This window comes from Leptodactylus fuscus, chromosome 6 (assembly GCF_031893055.1).
Source record: "Leptodactylus fuscus isolate aLepFus1 chromosome 6, aLepFus1.hap2, whole genome shotgun sequence".
Taxonomy (NCBI): domain Eukaryota; kingdom Metazoa; phylum Chordata; class Amphibia; order Anura; family Leptodactylidae; genus Leptodactylus; species Leptodactylus fuscus.
In genome coordinates, this window is record NC_134270.1 from 19,543,732 (window position 1) to 19,561,919 (window position 18,188).

An 18,188-nucleotide genomic window follows, 5' to 3' on the forward strand; every position below is an offset into this window, starting at 1 on the left:
TTCTTTCCGTTACATGCACGCTCAAAAAAAAGGATTTGATCACCACACGTGGTAAGAAACAAAAAAAAAAAAAAGTATCAGGCTAAAAATAAAAAGACCCCAGGAGAAAAAAAAAATTGCTAAGTGTAACATAAGAAGGTCACAAAAAAAAAATCTAAAAAAAAAAATAAAAAAAAAAATTTCTACATTCAGTTTTTCAAAATTAAAAAAAAAAAAACCTAAAAAAAGTCAGAATTTTTTTTTCAGAATATTGAAGTGGCTGGAAATTCTGAAATGTATGACCCATTGACTTGCTGAAGTGGGAATATTTTTTTTATGTTCGGATAATTTTATATAATTTTTTTTTTTTTTGCAGAAAAAAAAAAAAAGTCAAGTAGGGAAGATGTCCGTCTTGTGCGACTCCAAAAAGGGGCAGAAGGAGGGCTAGCTGCCGGTCGTTGAATAGTTACAGTTTCCCTTTAAAGGAACAGATGCGGAATTAGGACGCCGAGCCAGGAAAAAAAAAAAAAAAAAAATTGTGGGTAGGGGAGGATCTGACAATTTTTTAAAAAAAGTTTTCTGATTTGTCTGTTGATCCTTGCACATACTACCACAAGGGGGCAGAAGACGGGGAGTTTAGGATGTCCAGGTAGTTGGAAAAAAAAATTTCAAAAATTTCCCAAGACCGGTCAGATGTGATCTAAGGCCACCTGCGCCAATTCAGTGCCGTTCTACAAAGTCGTTCAATCTCCTCACAGGCCCCCTCCCCTCCCTAGTATCATACGAATGAGACGGTTTTTGGCACCTCTGTGTGTTTTCACTTCCAGAAATGAGGGAAACCGGGAGGAAAAGAATGAAGAAAAGAAAAAGAATTGATGTTTTTTTTTTTTCTCTGTGTGAAGGGAGGGGCTTTTCCTATTTTTGGTTGCTGTCTTGTTCATTTGACGCCGCTGTTCCCTCCGTTTGGGCGTTCTCATTTACAGATATCACTAGGGCCTCGCGTTCTTCCGTTTTGCTCCTCTTTAGCTCCGGCTGGTCGTTCTGGTCTCCGTTCTGCCTCTTGGTAGGGAGGGAAGCGGAGGCCGAGGCGTGGGTGGCCAGCATGTGCAGGGGGCTCGCTGCAGCTGCAAGAGGGGGACAGAAGAGACCAAATTTATAGAATGAGCAAAAACACCCGATATCTACCCAACAAGGTTTCCAAAAAATTACAACGCCCCATACACTAAATGTCCTTAAATCTCCCAATGAATGGAATAAGAATGTCCTGCTGTTCTGTTTTCATCATGGTAACAGACTACAATCAACCCATGTAGTCCAGTCTACTTCACTTTACTGCCTAAATTTTCAGGATCCAAGACCCGCCATCACACTGGTAGTAATCCAGTTACGCCAAACACAGAATTTTGTTTTTTTTAACCACTTCAGTACTGGGCCAATTTAAGAACCAGGACTAACCACATTTTTTCGTTTTTTTTTTTTGTATGTGCGGTTTGAGGGTTATAACATTTTTTTTTATCATTTGCGTTATTCAACTAATTTCTACGTCTTTTTTCGGTGACACAGAGGGCTTCACCTTTAGGTTTTTATTTTTGCATGTGTATATAGCCAGAAAAATATAGGAGGGAAAAAGTGTCTGTTTTTAGAAAATTAAATTTAATAACAGTTCTACACAAGTTCTACTAAAAAAAAACCCCAAAAAGCCCAGAAAAACAAACATTTTAAAATAGTTTTTACTCTCCATTACGGTAATTTTTATTTTGTATGGTGTTGTCAGCGGTGGGGCTAGAACATGCATTATTTTATTTATTTACTCTTTTTTTTTACTATTTTATTTAATTTGTGTTTTTTTCTTTACTTTTCTATTTTTTATTTTTTTTTCCATTGTGTTCCCATGATATCATAATAAACTTTTGTGGACACCCGATTGTTTATTTTTGTTATGGGGGAGGCCGATTTCCCCTGTAACCAGGGCTGGTACATTTGGCCCCAGTTGCAGGAGGAATCCAGCCTCCTGCCCGTTACTATAGAGCTGATCCGAGTCCTCTAGGACCCAGCAGCACTAGCAAACGCTGATCTTGGCAGATCACGTGACTGCCGGGTCAGAGAGAAGCTGCAACATGGCAGTGTATACAGTGTTCATGGAGTGCTGTATACACAGTGATCAGGGAAAGCAGGGATGGTAATGAACCTTCCCTGCCTTCACTATGGGAGCTCCAGTTACAGCCGGCTCCCCGTTTCAGCAGCTGTACGATTTCGTACCAGTACACCCTTGCAGATCTAGACAACCACCTTCCGAAAGTAAACACCCAATGGATGGGTCCGGAAGTGGTCAAGGGTCACTTCTGTACTACTGAGGCTGTTCATTGGTTACAGCTATCACATCATGGCAGGGAGGATCGCAATAGCGACTGGTGTGGTGGGAATCCACTAGATAAGCAACAAATCTTTTGTTTATAACATAACCCCCCCCCCACCTTCCACAGATTCTGCCCAGTCCCTGTAAGGACAGCATAATATAATCGGCCCATGGGGTCATATATATCATATGGAACGATGTCAAAGGCCTATCTGGCATCCATTGCGGTGACAACTATAGGAACACAGACAGACACAGCAGATCCTACCTCGGGCTCCATTTCCTCGCCACTGCCAGGGGCTGTCAATCGGGGGGTAGCTGGAGTTTGCTGAAAAAACACACCCAGCTAAAGATCGGGATCAGAAGACGGGACCAATCAACTGTCCCGCGAGATGTCATCAATAGTGTCAGGGGATTGATCAGATGTGATTGGTTAGGACATGAATCTAAGGTACAATCTGATTTCATTCTCTCTGCTTGCTGGGAATATTCCCGAGATCCACAGGCTGGAAACCGTTCCCGGATATCACGGCGTATGCGCTCTAGACAATCCTCCGTGAGCTACTGATATCAGCGGCAAAGTCTGTTCTTTGCTAATAGTTTGCTACAATGTGTCAGTGCAACATCTTACAACACTGGAGCAAACCCTCAGCTGTAAAAGGTGAGAACAGGTTTTCAGCCTCAGCATGTAAAACTACATTACAATAAAGTGACTGCAAACACCCCAAGTACATCACAATGTGGCAAGACTTGATGGGAATTTAGGGACTACAGTCCTAAGGATGGGTCATCAATATCGGACAAGTGGAGGCCTGACTACTGGCACCCGCCCACAGGTTTCAGCGAGCAGTGTCACAAGACAGAGGTGCAATACCAGACATGGCCACTAGCAAGAGGTATGGCGCTGTATCTGGTAAACATAGAGGACATGGGACATAAAAGGGATTCTACCATTAAAATCACATTTTGTAGATCAAACGTATAAATAGCTTTAAGAAAGACTATTCTTCTCCTACCTTTAGATGTCTTCTTCGCGCCGCCGTTCGGTAGAAATCCCGGTTTTCATCTGTATTCAAATGAGTTCTCTCAGCACTGGGGGCGTCCCCAGTGCTGCGAGAGAACTCTCTAGCACCGCCTCCATCTTCTACTGGAACGCCCCCTCTCGTGTCTTCTTCCGTCCTGAGTTTCGGTCTTCTAGGCCTCAAGACTCGGGCAGAGCAGATTGTGCATGCCCACGGCCACAAGAAAAATTGCCGCTTGCACAGAAAGTAAGCAGACATTCTCTTGTGGCCTGTGGGCATGTGCAGTTGGCTCTGCCCGAGGCCTAGAAGTTTGAACCCAGCTCCGGAAGAAGACACAAGGAGAGGGCGTTCCAGAAGAAGATAGAGGCGGCACTGGAGAGTTCTCTAGCAGCACTGGGGACGCCCACAGTGCTGCGAGAGAACTCATTTGCATACCGAAGAAAACTGGGATTTCTACCGAACGGTCGCGCGGACAAGACATCTAAAGGTAGGAGAAGAAGAGACTTTCTTAAGGCTATTCCTATGTGTGATCAACAAAAGATGTGATTTTAATGGTAGGATCCCTTTAATGCTAGGTTCACACTACGTTTGGGTATCTGTCCTTCAGTTCCACTTCGGGACCCAAAAGACAGAAACCCTGCCCGCTTAAAAAGCAGTTACCTGCAGAAACCCACGGACCCCATAAACTATAATGGGGTCCAAACGGTATAGAACCGGCCCCCACTGGAGTCTGACCCCCATCGATCAGATAGTGATGACTGGTTTCCAATACTGTAATCCCCTACTGAGCTGACAATGAAAGGGCGACACTGCTAGGAAGGAAGGCAATGGGAACACAGTACAAAGGCAGAGGGGGCGGCCTGGTACCCAGAACATGAAGAGGGTGAAATCCATAGGGGCCATCACCAGGGAAAAGCACAGCTCACTAGGACACGACTTATATAAGAACTCCCTAATATCAGCCTATAATCCCCTGGTGAGGATGGGTAGTGACAGTAACATCAGACCCCCGATCACCTAATACCGAGGACCCCTTTAATACTAGGACTAAAGGCTATGAAGTCCTGCAGAGCACAGTGTTGGAAGGGACTGTTCCGGATCTTACCTGTGGTGACCTGTCCTTGAATGGCGGTGGTGATGGGCACGACATGCGTCCCGTTCTGTGTGACCGCTTTGATAGGGAGCTGGTGTTGACCTAGAGGAGCTTGCTGCACTATAGTGACCGTCTGCAGGGGGGCGGACGACGATGTCTGGATGATCCGACTCGCTGTGCTGAGAGCTGAATGACTAATTGCAGGAATTGTTTCTACTTTCACTGCAGGAGGAAGGGGAGAAAAAAAAACACAAGCTCAGGATGAGCGCTCGGATCCTAGTCACTGACCGCAGGCTGGCTACACCACTCACCTTTGACCTCCTTGTGGTCTCCATTTTCTTGAGGCTCTATTTTAGGCTGGGCGACCACCGCAGCTTGTGCTACCACTGCCTGTCCGCCCACTGTGTAGGTGTTGACAGGAGTGAGGCCCGATACGTTGGTGACCGAGACGGCTGGTATCTGGTGGACCACGTGGACAGTCTGCATTACAGTCTGCTGGGACGTGGAGGTGGTGACCGGCGTGGCCACCGCGTAGGTAACTGGTTTTATAGTCTGTGGGAGCTGCCGTTGCACAGTGATGAGGACTGGCTGGCTAGAGAGGGGAGATCCTGAAATGAGGAGGGGGCGGAAAAATCATTACTGGCGAGCAAAGACCAACCACGGTACACAACATAGCAGAAGCCGCCCAGACCCCGCAGAGACCTGCTGTCACAGACGTGCCGGAGGAGGACGGTGTCTCCCCCAATGGATCTATGACTGGAGGTCTACTGGCACACAGCCTAATGTCGGGGTCTCAGCAAGTCTATAAGTCTAGGGGTTCACCAGTCTAAGGCCCAAGAGAGACTATGACAGGTCAGCAACCTTCAACACTCCAGCTGCTGTGAAACTACAACTCCCAGCATGCTCCATTCACTTCCATGGGAGTTCAAAGAACAGAGCAAGTGTGCATGCTGGGAGTTGTAGTTTTACAACACCTGGAGTGCTGATGGTTGCCGACCCCTGGGTCTAGGGGTTCACTGGCCAAAGGACTGACCTATATTGTACCATATGTGGCCCGTATGGCTCTAAAAGGGGCTCCATCATTGGATTTTTGTCGTTTGAGATAAACATATGCCTGAATAGGCTTTAGAAAGGCTGTTCAGGTCCTGCTAATCGTTTTTGAAAAGACCCTCCCCCCCCCCCCCCCCGTTTTAATGAATTAACGTTAGAATGTATATGCAAATCAGTCCTACCGTGCACCCTGGGCGTTCCATGCACCCCTCTACATCATAGCTTGTTCACGCCCTCCTCTCTTGCCTCTTCTTTGTTAGACCTCCTCCTCCTTGCGATTCACCGCCTCCAAGTGTCTTTATTCCCGTCGGTTTCGATCAGAATCTCGCGCATGCGCCATTTTTGTGTAGAGAACTGTGCGACCGTACTGCGCATGCGCAGCATGCTCGCATAGTTTTCAGGGGAACTGAGCATGCAGTGCTCTACCCAAAAATGGTGCGGGAGCGTGTGCAGTAGCGCTGCGCATGCGCAAGATTTCAGTCTTTTCAAAAATGATTAGCAGGACCTGAAGAGCCTATGCCTTCAGGCATATGTTTATCTCAAATTACGAGAATCCAATGATAGAGCCCCTTTAAAGGGTTTGTTTCAAATGTTAATAAAACTGAATAACTTAAGACAATTACTAAACTCATTTGTGAATTTGGCCAGAATCCCCAGACCCTCAGAGAATTAGAAGTTCTGGCCAGTGACCTGACAAGTCTAGGGGCCTGTTTATTAGAATTTGGACCACCAGAAGATAAAAGCGTATACGCCAATAGCCTTACCTGGAGCGCTCTGTGCAAACCGTGCTTCCTGGATCACTGCAAGCTTTGGCTGGATGGTGCTGGGTTCGGGATCCATGGGGACTGGGGAGCCCTCTCTGGACAGGCTCTCCGGAGTTTGGACACCACTTGAATGTGCAGACAAGACACCAGAGTGGTTGGGAGACGCTGGTGCACTCCTGAGAACGTGATAAGACATGTGGAAATGAGGATTTATCATTCAGACATTAGGACATCAACAAACATGGGCTGGTCTCCAATCCCTGCATGTAAGACGCAAAATGCACCAAAGCTTTTAGTCTCCCTCCTGACTGCTGCTATTCTGATGACTGCCACAAGGGGGCGGAGGAGAGCTGAGAAGGGATTGAATTGCAGGCACGGCTCAGTAAGCGGTTGCCTGGGAAGGGATAATGTGAAGGAAACCGGAGACGAGCAGACAAAAGCCGAAGCGTAACTTGCTCTGATGAAGGACGATGTAGACGTAGGTGGGGGGGGAGAGGGCCATGGAAACAGAGTCACAGGATCTAACGCACAAGCTTTATCCAGAGATATCACCACATGAAGGAAAGCAGAACAGGACAACCGTACTTGGGGCTTTTAAAGGGTTTCTCTAGAATTTTAACAAAAAAAAACAAAAAACGGCAAAACTGGAATAAATAAAATAAATGATAGCTTTTACACCCCTCATCACTCCGGGGGGTCCCTGCTGGTCTTTGCTTGCTTTGATGCAGTGATGACCTGTCATCCACGTGACCACTACACTGTCAGTCATTGGTTTCCATGGCCATTCAGATGAACCAGACAGCATCACGTCATCAAAAATCAAAGATGGTGGGAGCATCCTATATGTGCAGTATACAATCCTGACCCCGACCATACAAGTGAGAATGATCCAGATCTGTCAGACATTGTCCAATCAGAGAGGCTCCTGCAGATTGATCTGGTGATCTATATACCCTCTCACAGCAGCCAGTAGCGTCTGTTCTGCCTCCCCTATGGCCTCCGTCCTGCCTGCTGTAAGGGGAAAGCATACCCTGATGTATGGCACATCTCACCGGATCACACCGCAGGAGCCGCTCTGACACGGTCACAGTTCAGGATCACACCAATATTCCATCCCGGGAGGGGACACGTCGCTGGAGAGACTCATTGGCATATTGGGCAACAACACAAGTGACATGGACAGGGATGAAAGGGGTTTTCTGGGATAAAAAGATTGATGACCTGCTCTTAGGGTGACATCAATATCAAGTTAGGGATGACACCCGGCACCCCCACCGATCAGCGGCCTAATCACTAGTTACCAAGTGCAGCCCCAGCAGTTCCTGGCAGCTCCAATAGCTCATTGAACATCACGTACACAGCGATCAACAAAGCAGGGACAATAATTAATCATCCTGCCTTCCGTCCTGGCTTTCAATCTTCTACTGTATAAGCGGCCATTTTCTTGTGGCCCAGGCATGCGCAGTTGGCTCTGCCCAAGGCCTAGAAAATTGAAAGCCAGGACGTAAAACGACGCAGGGAGACGGCGTTCCAGAAGAAGATAGAGGTGGTGCTGGAGAGTTCTCTTGCAGCATTGGGTACGCCCCTAGTGCTGTTTGAGCTCTGAAGACCGCCCCCAGTGCTGCGAGAGAACTCATTTGCATACCGGAGGAAACCCAGATTATATACCGAACAGCGGCACAGAGAAGACTTCTAAAGGTAGGAGAAGAATAGCCTTTTTTAAGGCTATTCCGATGTATTAATCGAGAAAAAAGGGAATCCAATGATAGGATCCCTTTAATAAGAGCCGGCTCCCTGATCCTATAGCGGCACGAGCCCTGTAGTGCTTAACTCTGCAAGGGCGTACAGGTGACCTCCGGAATGTGTATCGTCAATAGGTAGTCAGTATCTGGTTAATAAAGATCCAGGATCAGTGACAAGGAACAGAAGAGCAGTGTGTAGGCCGCAGCAGACAGGAGAGGGGCTGGGGGACTAAGTCTCAGATATTCCTCCTGACCTGCGGCTTTCTTACACATAATCCCATGTACACACTGTACAAAGTATCCCTGAACTAGAAAACTTCTGTATCACGAGCTGGACAGTGCAGTAAATACCGCCAAACTGAGAACAATGGAGGCCCTACCCCCGCTGTACAGGAGTGCGGACTGCACAATGTGTCCGTACCTTGAAGAAAGAGGTCCTAGAGGGGTCCTGAAACACGGCACGCCCCGGGGCCTTCGTTTCCTAAAGGCTTGCTCTATAAGTTTGCTTTCCGAGGCGGGGTCTATCCTCCAGAACGAACCTTTCCCAGGTTCTTCTTGGGACCGGGGAACTTTGATGAAATATCGGTTGAGAGAGAGGTTGTGACGGATTGAATTCTGCAGGAAAACAGACAGTGTGAATGTAACGTCCGTCCGGGAGAGAAGACTGCACCGCACCCCAGTGACTACAGGGGGCGCTTTTCATCCCACAACACACTGTTACATCCATCCATGGGATGATCAATGTCAGCAGCATCCAATAATGGCCGACTGTATAGATATCCCCTCTGTGGGGGAGGGTCGATGCTACGGCCTAGCCTGGAGGTACCACAGTAAAGTACAGGCCCTACACCACAGATATGCCAGGACTTACCCTACACGGGCGATTTGGGGGGCACCCACCTGCCAGCCTTTGTCCGCTGTCCTGTAGTAGGGGTAGTTTTTTGTGATGTGCGTATAGATGCCGTTTAACGTGAGCTGCTTGTCGGGGGCCATTGTGATTGCTTGTACTATTAGCTGTGCATATGAGTAGGGGGGCTTAGAGTCATCCTGCAAAATACAAGAGAGCAGGGGGTTACCTACTACACACTGGGAGGCGACACACTGCCAATAAACACACGGTCACCTACCTTTGGGCTGTCTCCACCAGAGGCTTCTTTGTCATTTTCCAGCTGGGAGTTGTCGGCCATTAAATGTAGGTCTGCAGCAATCACACGGCCCATTTTATACCCGGATGAGCCGGCGCCGCGAGGACTTGACGGGCAGGAGTTTGCAGCACTGGTGAGAAAACACCCCCCTAATGAGTCGCATATAAGTTATAATCTGCCGCCATAGTCATTCTAAGTGTATCTGTTAGTGGAAACCGTCAGCAAGACTGCTGCAGCACCCACAATGGCTCAGAAGAACTCCTGTAATATGCATTTGGCTGTAACAACGTCAGAGATGGCGGCGCTTACCTGATCGTTCCGGTGGGGGAGGGCAGTGGACTGATCAGATGAGCCATGTTGTCTGGAATGTTTATGGTCAGGGGGGAGATCTGAGGCTGCACCGGCTTGATGGGGGATTCGGGGGCTTCCTGCTTCTCCTTCTTGTCACATGAGAGAGCCGTAAACGTGATCTTGATATTTGTGCTGGGAAACCTGAAGGTGCATCTGTGAGGAAAAGAGAAAGGGTTAAGGTAAGAGGACGCGGAACACCAGCAGAATAGTGAGCGCAGCTCTGGAGTATAATACAGGATGTAACTCAGGATCAGTACAGGATAAGTAATGTAATGTATGTACACAGTGACTGTACCAGCAGAATAGTGAGTGCAGCTCTGGAGTATAATACAGGATGTAACTCAGGATCAGTACAGGATAAGTAATGTAATGTATGTACACAGTGACTGTACCAGCAGAATAGTGAGTGCAGCTCTGGAGTATAATACAGGATGTAACTCAGGATCAGTACAGGATAAGTAATGTAATGTATGTACACAGTGACTGTACCTACAGAATAGTGAGTGCAGCTCTGGAGTATAATACAGGATGTAACTCAGGATCAGTACAGGATAAGTAATGTAATGTATGTACACAGTGACTGTACCTGCAGAATAGTGAGTGCAGCTCTGGAGTATAATACAGGATAAGTAATGTAATGTATGTACACAGTGACTGTACCTACAGAATAGTGAGTGCAGCTCTGGAGTGTAATACAGGATAAGTAATGTAATGTATGTACACAGTGACTGTACCTACAGAATAGTGAGCGCAGCTCTGGAGTATAATACAGGATGTAACTCAGGATCAGTACAGGATAAGTAATGTAATGTATGTACATAGTGACTGCACCACCAGAATAGTGAGCGCAGCTCTGGGGTATAATACAGGATAAGTAATGTAATGTATGTACACAGTGACTGTACCAGCAGAATAGTGAGTGCAGCTCTGGAGTATAATACAGGATAAGTAATGTAATGTATGTACACAGTGACTGTACCTACAGAATAGTGAGCGCAGCTCTGGAGTGTAATACAGGATAAGTAATGTAATGTATGTACACTGTGACTGTACCAGCAGAATAGTGAGTGCAGCTCTGGAGTATAATACAGATTGTACAGGTGCCTCCTATACAGGACAACATGCATGCAGACATCTTGGACACACCATTTAGTTTGCAGTAAACATGCAGGTCACATAGGGGGCGCACAATGTATTATGATGTAATGGAGTAGCCCTGTGTGTTGCCTGTACACAGGTCTCTTAGCCTTGCAGGCCCTGGACTATGTATGTTCCCACGTGCTGGCAGTCAGCCAATGAGGGGAATGAAAATAGCACAAGGGACAGAAGCAACGTGGACGCTCAAGACAAAAACTGCCCAGCGACACCTTATCTAAGAGCAAAAATAGACCAGCAGCCTTATTGGGACAGGAGGGACAGCGACGTGTCCTGTAAACACTGCTGACGCCGGCTTCCTGCTGGAGGGGATACGTACAGGGCTACATGTAACCCCTACCCACTGTATACAGATCAGACATGGCTAATCAATCCTGCACGTAAACAATCCCCTTACATCACAGCCACATGCTTTATGGCAGTGTCCATGAAGTGGGAGGAGCCAAGACACCAAAAAGGTGCAGAGTCTTCCCCAGCACCTAGGACTATTGATGCTGCCCAATACAATTTGCCAACCAATACAATGCACTTTTGTGCCCGATGTTTTGTGCGGCCCTTACGGACGGCGGGGTTTACGTTCTCTGCACATTTTGCGGCATCGCCTTCTCAGACCTACAGAGGACATGGCGGCGGTAACATCCCTGTGTGCAGGGAATCAGCAGAGATTTCGCCTCTGTCTTACACCATCCACCTCTGCGGCGGTGCAGACTGGTTAATCCCGGAGTGGAAAATACCACAAGAAGCGGGAACGCGATACAGGAGCGGCCGACGTTAACCATTTACATGATCTCACAACTAGGCAGCACAGAAGTTCTACAAGGACTTGACATGGCTGCGCCGTAGTCCATGACCGTTACTGACAGCCATAGCTCCATTCAGGATCCAGGGAGAGCTGAGTGACCATCCTCAAAAAACTGAAAAGTCATAACAGTGGTTACTTGATAAAGAAGTTGTGATTTGGGGGAACTCAGCAGAAAGGGTTTAATATGCCTGCAGCGCCCCCACAGGGGAAATGAAGCATTACACGGCGTCCATTCACATAAATGAAGGACAGGATGAGGCTCCAGCAGACCCCCCTCTATTAACCATCTAAGTCACATTGAAATTGCAAAATCCCTCCCAAAACTGGGGCGGATGTCCATTTTAACCCTATAGCGGAGTTATTTAAAGTGACAGCGCATCCAAAACTGTAGCTGGGTTAAAGGGGTTTGACACCTGGGCCCCCCGGCCGATCAGCTGCTTAAACAGACCCCGGCGTCTAGGCAAGTGCTGCAGTACATTGTATAGTGGTCGTGCTTGGTATTGCAGCTCAGCCACGTTCTCCTCATTGCCATGAAACCAATGAATGTGATGTCACATGGTCAGGGAGCGCCGCTGCCACGTCAAACAGCTGATCTGTGGAGGCCCCCGGGTGTCAGATTCTCGTTGATTGCCTATCCTAATAAAAGGTCATCCATTACAAAGTCCATAGGAAGATGGTAGGATAACCAGAACAAACATTTCCTAAAACATCACCCCCATCATTAGGAATCACTGCACGGATGATACTATTAGTTGTGACTGGAATGGCCCTTTAAGACGACAAAGCTTTGGAGCGAAGCAGCCAATCGCAGGGCAGGATTAGGATGTGGAAACGGGCACTTAATCACTTCCTCTGAAGATGCCGGATTAAACCTCCAGGATAATCCTCGGCTTCTTGAAGGCGACGCACAGGGGGCGCGTCCTGCCCCGGATAGAATCAAGTATACTAATATTTATCTACTCCAGTCACCTCTAAAGCTGCATTCAGTCTACAGTTCATGTATTGTGGGAGTGCTACAGAGCAGCAACAATTACACTCTCTGCAGCCAGGCGGTGATGGGGTTAACCCCTCGGCACGCATCGGTCCGCAGAGAGCAGAGTCGGCGCCGCTGGAAGCCGTAACACGAGGCTGCAGCGATGTTCTGCGGAGAGTCAGACAGCTTTATTTCCTCCTTCACCACACCGCCACGCTCGGAGGAAGCATTTGGCGGTCACAGATCGGCTCCCATTGAGCCGCAACGTAGAACGGAACAGAGTCCAAAATTTAAAGGGGTGCTCCGCATCACATCAGACCTGTGCTGGTGCCAACCATATAAGAGCAGCTACAGTCATGGCACAGCCTCTACCCTGAAGTGGCTGATAACAGGGAGCAATAGAACAGGTGCAAGCGATTGTTCTCTGTTATCAGCTATTTAATACTGCAGCTGATCGATAGCGTTCCCATACCCTATAGGGGACCATGAGAGATGCTATACACCCCCGGGCCACGTCTGACCCCCCACCAGTGATGAGGAAGCCTCGGGATAATGTCGCCTGAAGGCAGCACAGCGGCGGGGAGGCCATGACTGCATACGAAGGGTGAAGGAATTCACAAGGAGACGGCAGAAGCGTACACAAAGAAGCCGGGCCCGGCCCCTCCACGTCGTGGGCAATCAGTTACTGTAGAAACCAGGCGCCCCACATTCCTGATGTGCCCCCCCCCCCCTCCCAACCAACCAGCAGAGGAAATGCAGAGAACCGCATGGAAGCGGCTGCACAAAGGGCGACACCACGGCAGGGGAACCAGGACCAAATCTGGAGAAAACAGCCAGGAAAACACTCTCTAGTCCTCATAGTCTGTCACAATGTGTCAGGGCAGGGAAAAAGGTATCGGACGGCGAGATCCAGGCAGAGTAATTCATCTCAATAGGAGGGTCCACAAAACCTGTCCGATCTGTGGTGTGAATAATGTCTTATCTAGTTACAGAGCCGCACATATATATATATATATATATATATATATATATATATATATATATATAACCCCCTATACAGAATGACCGCACGTGCAATGTATTCAGACTCACACCAATGAGACGAGAGCTAGGTCACATTCTCCTGAAATACTCTGCGCTGATGGGGACCCTGCTCCTTCCACTAGGCAACCTTCTACTAGAACATTCCTCTGCTGAAATACTCTGTGCTGCTGCAGGCCCTGCTTTTCCACTATGTCTTAGTCTTTGACCATCCACACATCACTACATTCCTCTCCTGAAATACTCTGTGCTGCTGGAGACTCTACTCCTTCTACCATGTAACACGCTCACTAGGTCAACGCATCCCTATCCTGAAATCCTCTGTGCTGCTGTGGACCCTGCTCCCCCACTATGTGATCTCTCACTAGATCAGCACACTCCTCTCCTGAAATACTCTGTGCTGCTGCAGGCCTTTTCCCACCATCTTTGACCATCCACACATCACTACATTCCTCTTCTGAAATACTCTGTGCTGCTGGAGACTCTACTCCTTCTACCATGTAACACGCTCACTAGGTCAACACATCCCTATCCTGAAATGCTCTGTGCTGCTGGAGAGTCGAGCATTTTTTCACTGCATCTTAGTTGGTGTCCCTCCTCCCAATTGGCCCACGCCTCTCCTGAAATACTATGCGCTGCTGTGGACCCTGCTCCCACCTCCCCCACTATGTGACCTCTCACTAGATCAGCACACTCCTCTCCTGAAATACTCTGTGCTGCAGTGTGCCATGGCTTTTTTTTTTTTTTAACTACATCTTAGTTGGTGGCCCTCCACACGTCTCTCCTGAAATACTCTGTGCAGCGGTGTGCCATGCTTTTTATAACTACATCTTATTTAGTGGCCCTCCACACGCCTCTCCTGAAATACTCTGTGCTGCTGGGGATCCTGTATGATTTAAAGTACCAAGGCCGCAGAGATTTCTTTGGTTTAGAGGTCAGTGATGTCACCATGTAGGCTCCCTCTCTGCTGTTAGAGGGCGCTGTGGAGGAGCAGATCAGGCTTCCTATAGGCAGACCTATAGACCAGGATGTCATACAGGATCTCCAGGCCACAGGCGCAGTCAGTTCAAATACACTAGAAATCCATTTGCTCCCATGTATGAGAATCTATCAGTGTTTGGTCTCCCCCAGCCTCACATCCTCCGAGACCGTCTGCACCTTTAAGGGGTTAAGAATCTGCTTCCACAATATCGGAAGAGGCCCGGCTGTTGCTATAGAGATCTCATTCTCTCGGCCGCGGCTCTGCGGTGACATTGTTCTTAATTCAACAGCTTCGCCGGGCAACGACTGATGAGAGGACCCCGAAAATGGCGAATCTTATAGCTATGGCTTCCGGGCCACGACACTAAATCTAATGAGCGGTAAAGACTCCGGCATGTCGAGGGCCAATGTGAGACCGAAGTCTGAGCCCCGATCCATGTGTGGCCCCGCTCATAACAGGACGCAACCACCAAGGCCTCCACTGGGACCCGACCTAATCTCATTGTAATGGAGGACACAGAGGAGAAAGTAACAAATAACTGGGGCACAAAGACTGGGACATAGCGCAACGCCGAGCACCGAGATAGGAGAGAACTGTATATACACACACAGTATAAGACATACATATAACTGCTATAAGACTGCTCCTATGTACAAGAATATAACTACTATAATACTGCCCCTATGTACAAGAATATAACTACTATAATACTGCCTACATGTACAAGAATATAACTACTATAATACTACTCCTATGTACAGGAATATAACTACTATAATACTGCTCCTATATATAAGAATATAACTACTATAATACTGCTCCTATGTACAAGAATATAACTACTATAATACTGCCCACTATGTACAAGAATATAACTACTATAATACTGCTCCTATGTACAAGAACGTAACTACTATAATACTGCTCCTATGTACAAGAATATAACTACTATAATACTGCTCCTATGTACAAGAATATAACTACTATAATACTGCTCCTATGTACAAGAATATAACTACTATAATACTGCCCCTATGTACAAGAATATAACTACTATAATACTGCTCCTATGTACAAGAATATAACTACTATAATACTACCTCCTATGTACAAGAATATAACTACTATAATACTACCTCCTATGTACAAGAATATAACTACTATAATACTGCTATGTACAAGAATATAACTACTATAATACTACCTCCTATGTACAAGAATATAACTACTATAATACTACCTCCTATGTACAAGAATATAACTACTCTAATACTGCTCCTATGTACAAGAATATAACTACTATAATACTGCTCCTATGTACAAGAATATAACTACTATAATACTGCTCCTATGTACAAGAATATAACTACTATAATACTGCTCCTATGTATAAGAATATAACTACTATAATACTGCCTCCTATGTACAAGAATATAACTACTATAATACTGCTCCTATGTACAAGAATATAACTACTATAATACTACCTCCTACGTACAAGAATATAACTACTATAATACTGCTATGTACAAGAATATAACTACTATAATACTACTCCTATATACAAGAATATAACTACTATAATACTACCTCCTATGTACAAGAATATAACTACTATAATAGTACTCCTATGTACAAGAACATAACTACTATAATACTGCTCCTATGTACAAGAATATAACTACTATAATACTACTCCTATGTACAAGAATATAGCTACTATAATACTGCTATGTACAAGAATATAACTACTATAATACTACTCCTATATACAAGAATATAACTACTATAATACTGCTCCTATGTACAAGAATATAACTACTATAATACTACCTCCTATGTACAAGAATATAACTACTATAATACTGCTCCTATGTACAAGAATATAACTACTATAATACTACTCCTATGTACAAGAATATAACTACTATAATACTGCTATGTACAAGAATATAACTACTATAATACTGCTCCTATGTACAAGAATATAACTACTATAATACTGCTCCTATGTACAAGAATATAACTACTATAATACTACTCCTATGTACAAGAATATAACTACTATAATACTGCTCCTATGTACAAGAATATAACTACTATAATACTACCTCCTATGTACAAGAATATAACTACTATAATACTGCTATGTACAAGAATATAACTACTATAATACTGCTCCTATGTACAAGAATATAACTACTATAATACTGCTCCTATGTACAAGAATATAACTACTATAATACTACTCCTATGTACAAGAATATAACTACTATAATACTACCTCCTATGTACAAGAATATAACTACTATAATACTGCTCCTATGTACAAGAATATAACTACTATAATACTGCTCCTATGTACAACTACTATAATACTGCTCCTATGTACAAGAATATAACTACTATAATACTACCTCCTATGTACAAGAATATAACTACTATAATACTGCTCCTATGTACAAGAATATAACTACTATAATACTACTCCTATGTACAAGAATATAACTACTATAATACTGCTATGTACAAGAATATAACTACTATAATACTGCTCCTATGTACAAGAATATAACTACTATAATACTACTCCTATGTACAAGGATATAACTACTATAATACTGCTCCTATGTACAAGAATATAACTACTATAATACTGCTCCTATGTACAAGAATATAACTACTATAATACTACTCCTATGTACAAGAATATAACTACTATAATACTGCTCCTATGTACAAGAATATAACTACTATAATACTGCTATGTACAAGAATATAACTACTATAATACTGCTCCTATGTACAAGAATATAACTACTATAATACTGCTCCTATGTACAAGAATATAACTACTATAATACTGCTCCTATGTACAAGAATATAACTACTATAATACTGCTATGTACAAGAATATAACTACTATAATACTGCCCCTATGTACAAGAATATAACTACTATAATACTGCTCCTATGTACAAGAATATAACTACTATAATACTGCTCCTATGTACAAGAATATAACTACTATAATACTGCTATGTACCAGACATTATAAACACTACTATACTGTATTGGCTGATACCAGAGATTGCCTTCCCTTGGATTGGACGCTTCTGTCTGGATTATCAGTTCTGCTACATCACATCACACCATGTGCACAGAGGAGGATGTAGTTATGTAATACGGCCCCGAGGCTTCGGTCTTGTTACCACACCTACATAAACAATAACAAGAGGCCTCATCACACAGAACAGTCCCACAAGACGTCCAAGTATAAATACACACAGTGCTATTCCTGGAGGCCCCAGAGGGGGGCGGTCACCCATACTGCACTACTTGCTGGGGAACCGCCTTCAACTTCAACAGTTCTCTGCAGAATACCAAACTCTTTCCTGTCTGGACAAGGCCTAGAGCTCATCCAGATCCTCCAGTTTCATGAACAGAATGCAAGACTGACAGTGAAAACCAACACTTGTACTTTTTATTACAGGCTGATAAAATTACAGGTTGAGTTTTTCAGTCCATTTTTACATTCCAGGAGAGCCGCCTCCTCTAGCCTGACCAGTCGGCCATCACTTACCATGCAGTCCATATAGCTGTAGGGCAGTAAACAATGCTGGCCATGTGCAGTCACCCACTGGTCAAATGGAAGGGGTGGGGATGGGGTCAGAAGGTCACGCTGGAGGCCTGGAGTACGTGACTGAGTGAACATCGCAGGGTGCAGATGGCC

The 18,188-nt window shown here is 45.4% G+C and overlaps 1 protein-coding gene across 2 annotated transcripts in view; it reads right to left on the reverse strand.

The window, feature by feature from the left end:
• Nucleotides 1-889: 889 nt before the first annotated feature.
• Nucleotides 890-18,188, reverse strand: part of FOXK2 (forkhead box K2) — a 31,691-nt gene continuing 14,392 nt past the window's right edge. Inside the window, exons 2-10 of one of the 2 annotated variants that reach the window (XM_075279440.1) lie at nt 9,461-9,655; nt 9,134-9,281; nt 8,907-9,053; nt 8,428-8,621; nt 6,265-6,440; nt 4,762-5,058; nt 4,463-4,672; nt 2,604-2,663; nt 890-1,103 (exon numbers count right to left, since the gene is read on the reverse strand). In XM_075279440.1, the coding sequence (XP_075135541.1) occupies nt 895-1,103; nt 2,604-2,663; nt 4,463-4,672; nt 4,762-5,058; nt 6,265-6,440; nt 8,428-8,621; nt 8,907-9,053; nt 9,134-9,281; nt 9,461-9,655 (1,636 nt within the window). In that variant the 3' untranslated portion in view covers nt 890-894. The remainder of the gene's footprint in view (nt 1,104-2,603; nt 2,664-4,462; nt 4,673-4,761; nt 5,059-6,264; nt 6,441-8,427; nt 8,622-8,906; nt 9,054-9,133; nt 9,282-9,460; nt 9,656-18,188) is intronic. The other variant, XM_075279441.1, reaches the window with a different exon arrangement.